A 7628-nucleotide genomic window follows, 5' to 3' on the forward strand; every position below is an offset into this window, starting at 1 on the left:
CCCCCCCCACCCCAGAAGCGGGGGGCTGAGGTCACAGGGCCGAGCCATGGCACGTAGGAGCCTGCGTGTGTGATGCGCAGCAGATGGGGGTGGGAACAGGGAGCAGAGCAGCAGAGCAGGCAGGGAGCAGAAAGCAGAGCAGCAGACCAGGTGGGGGGCAGGGAGTAAAAAGCAGAGCTGTAGAGGGGGCAGGGAGCAGAAAACTGAGCAGCAGATGGGGCCAAGGGCATAGGGCAGGGAGCACATAGTGGGAGATCAGGCAGGGGGCACAGGGCAGGGAGCCTAAAGCAGAGCAGCAGATCAGACGGTGGCATAGAGCAGGGAGCAGAAAGCAAAGCAGCAGACAGGGCAGGGGACCTGAGCACCACCCTGGGAGGGTGCAGGGCTTACATCTGCAACCTGCCTGCCCAAAAGCTGGGCCCCTGCTACCCTGATGGGGCCGGCAGGGAAACTGAGGCACGGGCAGAGTAGCACCGCTGGGCTCCAGCAGGCTCTGGGCCCCGCGCCGCCGGGGAAGGATACGTAGGGGTTGGTTTCAGACGGCAGCCCGTTGAGCTCGAAGATGTGGAGCAGGTCGTAGAACTGCCCGTGCGTGTCCCCGCACACGGTCACCTTCTCTGTCTGGAAGAGAGGCCGGGAAGCGGGGGTTGAGGGAGGGGGCCGGGGACACAGCACGTCAGGCTCCTCTGGCCTCCTGCCCCCTTTCTGCCCCCGAAGCTGCAGCTGGAAACACGGCCACGTCCGGGGGGCGGAAACAGGGCCACTGGTCTGGAAAGCAGAGATAATGCTCCTGCACCCCCCGCAAAGGCTCATGGGAGGAGTCTCCAATCCCTTGCCTCATCTGCTGCTCTGCTTCCTGCCCCTCTGCTCTGTGAGCAGAAAGCAGAGCAACGGAACAGGAAGCAGAGCAGCAGATCAGGCAGGGAGCAGGACACCCGGGAGCTGGGCTAAGTGGGGAAACCAAGGCAGGGCGTGAACCTGGACTGTGCCCGTGTGGACGCTCTCCCTCCACAGCAGCTGAATCCCCTTCGGGCAGGGTCAGGCCCAGCTGCTACCCCGCCCAACCCCCCCCCGCACCCTCGGCATTGCCTGTACCTCTTTCAACATGGTTTCTACAAGCGTGGGGAGCTTGGAGAGCACCTCCTTCACCTGCACCAGGATCTGCCAAGAGAGAAGGGGGTTGTGGAGGCAGAGAAAGAGCTGGGGCCAGCTGCCTGCGTGGTATGCTGGGATACAAGCCCCCTTTCTAAAAGGGGGTGACACTGGCAGCGGGCAGGGTTCCCTCCGGCCTCAGCTGCCGGGGTAAGAGTGAGGCTGAGAAAGGGGCAGGAGCAGGCCTGAAGTCTGCCTCAATTTAGCCAGACTGAAGCGGGCCTTGGTGTGAGATGGGCAACGTATGGGGACCTGGGAGGGGCCCTGGGAGGGGTGGGCGCTGCTCTGAAGGGGCCACTGTGCTGCCCCAGCACCCCGTGAGGGGGTTACCGTATTGCCCCACACCCCAAAATATAAGGTGCACCCTGGTTCTGAAAGGCAGAGGATGCAGAGGGTATAAGGGCTCCAAGGGGGGAGTGGACAGATGTAGGACCGAGGCATCCTGCCCCCCACAAGGTATGGATACCCCATGGCCATCGGTCAGAGTAGGGGGTTGGGGGTACCACCAATGTCCAGCTCCCAGTGTGCTAGGGACGGAGCTGCTCAGAGGACGCTCTAGCTCCATGTACCCCACACAACCCCTACGCAGCCAAGCTCCTGCCCCAGCCTCAGTGGAAGGGGGTGAAGACACCCCCAATATTCAGCAGCTGACTGGTGGGGGTGGGGGGTGCATGTCGTACGTGAGAAAGTACAGTAAAATGCAGTGAGCTTGGGGGGGCGGGGGGGCCTGACCTGGTAGGCACATTTTCTGTGGAGTTTCTTCTGATCCTTGTACCACTGCATCAGCTCCTTCATGAAGGCCAGCGTCACCTTCCCATCCTCCAGCTTGGGGCCACTGTACTCGTCCTCGATGGCTGGGGGCAGTGGGGGAAGCAGGGGCAGGGGGTGTTTATTAGGGGCAAGGAGTCAGCTGCAGAATTCAGGAGTGGAACCCCCTCTTCTGCCACCCACGCGGGTCCCCCGCTGCCACCCCCTGGACTCCCACGTTGGCCTCACTGTTGCCCCCAGAAACACCCCTCCTCCCGCTGGACCCCCACTGCTGTCCCCTGACCACCCAAGCACTGCTGGACCTCCCTCACTGTCCCCAGACCCGCCCCACCTGGCTTCTGGGGTCAGGGAGGGGGAAACACTTTGGCTGAACACCAAGCTGGCCGCCTGCGCAGGAACGTGGGTGGCTTGCTCAGAAAGGTGGGGCCCAGCTGGTGTGAACACCCCTCCCCACCCTCCACAGTCCAAGAATGAGGGAAAACTTCCAAGGTGCCGGCCACGGATGATGGGAGCTGCAGCGACACTAGCTTAGCTGCCATGAGATCGGAGTCCACCCCCTGCCCAGCTCCGGGGCTGCTCCAGCTGTCCCCCTCGCCTGGCGCAGTCAGCGGCTGAGCAAGGCATGGGCAGGGCGGTGGGGAAATCCCGGGCGCTGTGTGGGGGCCAAGCCCATGCGTCACCGTGGCCCATCTCCCTGGAGCTCGCTCCAAGTTTCAGCGCAAGCAGCTGACAGGAGCTAGAGCCAGGTGGCTCTGGGCTGGGAAGCAACTGTCGTGTAAAGCGTTAGGATCCCACAGCGGGGAGCCGGGGGGGGGCAGGTGACGGGCACCGTGGAGCCAGCCCTATAGGGCCGATCCAGGGGTCTCTGCCCACCCCTGCCTCAACTGCCACAGGCCACGAGCTGGAGGGAAGGGCCCCGACCGGCTGGGCTCGGACAGGACCCAACGTTATCCTCCGACATTGGCGAGTGGGGCCAGAGCACGTGCAGACACCAAGGGAGGCTTCCTGAGAAGGAAGGGGGAAGAAGGGACTTAGCTTGTCCCCTCATAGTGCCCTCCGGATGAGACCAGGGTGTGGCACTCACACGGCAGGGGACCTCCAGCCTCTCAAAGGTGTGGGACACAGAGGTGCTGGGGGCTCCTGGAAGACGACAGGCTCCTAAGTCCCTTAGGGGCTGAGGCTTGCTGAGAGCGTGAAGGTCCCTGCAGACACAGAGCCTCAGATGAGGGGCTCTGCCTGCCGGGATCCTGGGGTAAACCTCGCTGCGCTCCCAGCTGCTCACGATGCTTGGAGACCCCTGAGGCCAAGAGACCGAGGAGCCCCAGGTCTACTGGACTCAGGGCTCACGGAAATGAGGCCGCCTCTCACCTGTCAGCTTTTCTGGGCCTGGGGGAAATGAAGCTGTTCCTCCCCCCTCTGCCACCACTCTCGGGGTCCAGTCAGGAACCGCACCATGATTCTCTCTGTACGTGGAGCCGGGCAGGGGGGTCTCCCCAGAGACACCAGGCCTTTCCCCTACCTGGGGGGCTGCTGCTGCTGCCGAGGACGTAACACCAACACTGCTCACCAGTGGATAAAAATCAGCCTTTGGCGTCTCCAAAATTGCACCTCTGATGACTGGCACAGCAGGACCCAAACCCAACTCGTCTTCCGGGCTGTCATCACCCCTGCCCCAAGGGACTGCGGCACATCGAGAACACCTGAAGCCCTGGGAACGTCACTGTAGGCAACATCCTGGGAAAACCCTCTGTATCCACTGGGAGAAGACCCAATGCCGGTGCACTGGAGCCAGCCGTGCTCCTACAGCTCCAGATCCATTGGACGGGGCAGACGGACGCCGGGCGACGAGCTGCTGAGACGGGGGCCCCGCTCCGGGGTGGGGAGAACAAGATGTTCAAGGAGCCCTTGAAGGCTGGGCTGAAGAAACACGGCATCAACGCTGACACCCAGGACACACGAGCGCTGAACGGCCCCTGACGGCACCACAACGTACGATGAGGCATCGATCGCGTCGAGCAAACTCCCCTTGCAAGTTCAGGGCTAGGTCACAGCTAGTCCAGCCCCTGCCTGAGGCAGGATCGGCCCCGTCTGGATCACGAATGTCTGAACAACCGCCGCCAGCCCTGGCACTGCACCCAACCCCGCCACGGGGAAAGCAGGGTGCCACAGCCACCAATGTCCTGCTGCTGTGGAAGACTGTTAATATGCACTCCAGAGACCCAGGCCCAGGCTGTGCCCCCACAGCAGAGGAAGACAAACCCCCCAGTACACACCAGTCTGAGCAGGGGAGAATCTCTTCCTACCCCAGTGCAGCGTGGGGCTGAGCCCAAGCAGGGGGGCACAACCCTCCAGCCAGGACCCTGCGAGGTTGGTGCCAGCAGGAGCATTGGCGCAGCCCAGCCACATCCTCAGCCCCGGCTACAGCAGCGCCTCTGGGACAGGCTTAAAAACAGAGTTGCGCACGGAGCAGAAAGCAACCAGCACAGCCCAGAGCCTGGGCGATCCCCGCAGCCAAACGCAGGCGTCGCTATGCTTAGATCATCCCTAATCAGGGACTCCAACCTCTCCTGAAGCCTCCAACGTTGGAGACCACCCCCCACCACCCCAGTCGTCTCTCCCACAGCCTCCCTGCTCCAACGAGGAGGCGTTTCCCACGATCCGATCCAAACCAATTCTGCTGCAACTTCAAGCCAGAACCCGATAGAGCTACGTGAGTAGCGAGGAGAGCCAGTTCCCAAGGGAAATCAGACCCCCACCCTTTTTTTTGGCCTCTGAAGAATGCTTACGTGCAGCAGAAAGGAAGGCGGGGGAATCGCCTGCCAGCTCTATGCGCGCAGCCCAGCAGTCTGGGGAGTCCCCACAGCAGAGCACAGGCATCGCTGCACCCGGGTAACCCCCACCCAGCAGCTCCCCAGCCTCAACTTGACCCCTCCAGGGGTGGCGAGTCCACCCCTTCCCCGCTTGCTGCTTTACTGCTGCCTCCCTGCTCTGATGACGTCGAAGTTTTCCTGAGATCCAATTACAACAGACTTTGCTGCAACTTCGAGCCATGGGTCCACATCCCCCTCTCTGCAGCAAGGAACAAGAGGTGCTTTCCCTTTTCTTCACGGCACCCTTTTATGGATCACGGTACCGGCCTCCCCAGTGACTTCCCTGCTTGCAGGAAAGATGCACTCCTACCATCGAGGGACTGCTGACGCTGCAGCAGGAAAGCCTGGGGAGCCGGCAGCAATTAGCAGCAGCAGCCCCCGTGCCGTTCCTTGGACCTGGTTGGGAGCTGGACTGCCATGCCCCCCCCCAATCAAACGGCACCCTTGGAGGCCTCCGGTTGGGAGCGGTGTGGGAGCGGGGCATCTCCCAGGGTGGAGGGCTGGTCTGGTCGCGGACAGCCAGCACCCAGCTCCTTGCCCCATCGCCACACGGCTGCAGCTGCAGGTCTATGGGTGCTGTGACCCTTTCCTTGCAGACAGGATAGATCCACTCCTTGCAGATCAGCGATTCTCAGCCACGGATTGATCTCCAGGTTTCTCTTCACTCTGTGACCTCAGCCCGAGCTCCACGGCTCAGGGAGGAGCCTGGGAGAGGGCAGGGGAGGCCCCAGAAAACAGGACAGATGCAGGCGCTGGTCTCTTCTCCACCCCATAGCCCCCCTTGCTGTGCCCTGAGCTGCCGGCAGCATGGAAAGGGCCCCCAGGGGCTCTTGCTGCAGCCGCTTGTGGACGACAGATCTAGCCTGGACGCCTCTTCTCCTTGCCTGGTTCCTCAACTCTGACATCCTCGGAGCCCGAGGTCGGGCCATGCAGCAGCCTCCCGCCTGGCAGAGATCTGTGAGCTCCTGGCACGCACCCACAATTGAGGCCAATACCCAGCTGCTTTGTGCTCAGCCGGCTCCACCTCCATCGCTTGTCCCCTCCACTGAATCTGGGGCTTGGACAGGCCACGGGCCCCATCACCAGGGATCGGGTGCAGCATTAGGGCGGCTCCGGGGAAGAAGGCTGGCCATGCCCTCCGGCAGCTCGCTGATGATCCAGGGCAGCTCTGGAGCGGCTAGAAACAGCAGGCAGCGACGCAAGGAGGGGGCAAACCTGGCTCCCACTGCTCCCAGGCCTGCAGCCCACACTGCTCCGTCACCCCCGCCACAGCCAGGGCAAGCGCCCCTACCCCCTCAGTGACTGCCCCTCCAGGCCATCAGGCTCCTGCCAACAGCTATTTTTGGCTCCCGCGTGACTCATGCGAATGCCAGCATGGTCTGGGCCCCGCCCCCGGCTTGGGACACAAGCCAGAGGAAACCAGTCTTCCGGCCCCAGCTCTGGAGACACGTGGATGGCCAGGCCAGGACTCCCCAGTTCCATCTTTAGCCGGGGGGGGCCTGCAGTGAGTCAGCCCTCACACCCTTTCTGTTTCCCTGGGGCTCAAGCTCTCTAATACTGGCACTGGGAGGAAGGAGAGCAGCGTTCTGGAAAGCAAGCGGAGGGAAACTGAGGCAGGCGGAGGCAGGAGGGGTCTTCCAGAGAGACCCCCTTGACTTCTCCCTGGTCCCCAACATCCCATCTCTGTCCCCATTGGTCAGTCCCAGCCTCATCTGCTCATCCCGGGACCTTCTCTTCTCCAACACCGGGCAGGTCAGCCAGGCACGCTCCACCTGGCCCTTCCAGACACGTGGCCCCCCGCAGAAGTGGGTGCATTTCTCCCAACACTTCAATGGGGGACCCCTTCCCAGGGCTCAGGGGGAAGACCCCAGGCCCTCCCTAGAGGGGAACCCCCCATTCCCTGGCCGCAGGGGCCCCACTCACTCATGCTCTCGATGTCGAGGGAGTCGACGACGGACCGCTTGTGTTCGTCGCTGGCGATAGCCCGCTCGAAGGCTTTCTGCTTCACAATCTTGTTGCACTCCTGGTACTTCAGCTTGGCGTCCTTATCGTTGGGCTTCACCTTCACCACCTGCGGGAGAGGCGGCGGGTCACGGGCACAGGGGCGCCAGCAGGGAGGGCACAGCCACGCGAGGCTGCCCGACAGCCCCCAGCTGGCCAGGACGCGAGAGCGGGTCAGACGCCAAGGGACAGCTCCGGCCGAGGGAGGGGGACCCCGGGCTCCTTCCCCAGCTCCGGGAGGGGCCGACGGGGAGAGGAGCCGAGGCTTGGACGCGGCTGGCCGCCAGGACGCGTGGGTCCCACCCCGCGAAGGGAAGGCAGCAGGAGCTGGAGACGGGGGGAGCTGGGCTCAGGACGCCTGGGGTCTCCACCCAGCGACCCAACAGCCGGACGAAGAGTAGGGCAGCGCGATCCTTCCGGGCAACCCGGGCCTGGCAGGGCACGATCCTGCAGCCCGCGGGTGCCTAAATCTGGGGAGGGGAAGGGGCGGCAGGGCCCCGCGCGCGCGCGCGCACGCACCGTCTCATAGTCCCTCAGCGCAGCCTTGAACTTGCCCAGCGCCATGTTGCTGGCGGCGCGCCGATAGTAGCCCTTGACGTACTTCTTGTCCAGCTCGAGGGCGCGCGTGGCGTCGGCCAGGGCGTAGCCGTAGCACTCGGTGCGCAGGTAGGCCAGGCTGCGGTTCCCGTAGTAGATGGCATTGTCGGGGTTCAGCTCGATGGCCTGGCTGTAGAACTTGACCGCGTTCTCGTAGTCCTTGCCTGGGGGCGGCGGACAGAGGCGGGGGTCAGGCGGGCTCCTCGCCCCGGGGCCCACAACCCGCCCCGCCCCGCTGCT

General features: G+C 63.7%; 1 protein-coding gene across 1 annotated transcript in view; it reads right to left on the reverse strand.

The window, feature by feature from the left end:
• Positions 1–7628, reverse strand: part of LOC102374839 (serine/threonine-protein phosphatase 5-like) — an 18404-nt gene that overhangs the window by 3161 nt on the left and 7615 nt on the right. The window contains exons 4-8 of the mRNA XM_025214306.1: positions 7311–7626; positions 6714–6861; positions 1885–2006; positions 1096–1161; positions 461–621 (exon numbers count right to left, since the gene is read on the reverse strand). Coding sequence (XP_025070091.1) covers positions 461–621; positions 1096–1161; positions 1885–2006; positions 6714–6861; positions 7311–7626 — 813 coding nt within the window. The remainder of the gene's footprint in view (positions 1–460; positions 622–1095; positions 1162–1884; positions 2007–6713; positions 6862–7310; positions 7627–7628) is intronic.

The sequence above is a fragment of the Alligator sinensis genome, unplaced genomic scaffold (genome assembly GCF_000455745.1).
Source record: "Alligator sinensis unplaced genomic scaffold, ASM45574v1 scaffold107_3, whole genome shotgun sequence".
In the NCBI taxonomy this organism is placed as follows: Eukaryota; Metazoa; Chordata; order Crocodylia; family Alligatoridae; genus Alligator; species Alligator sinensis.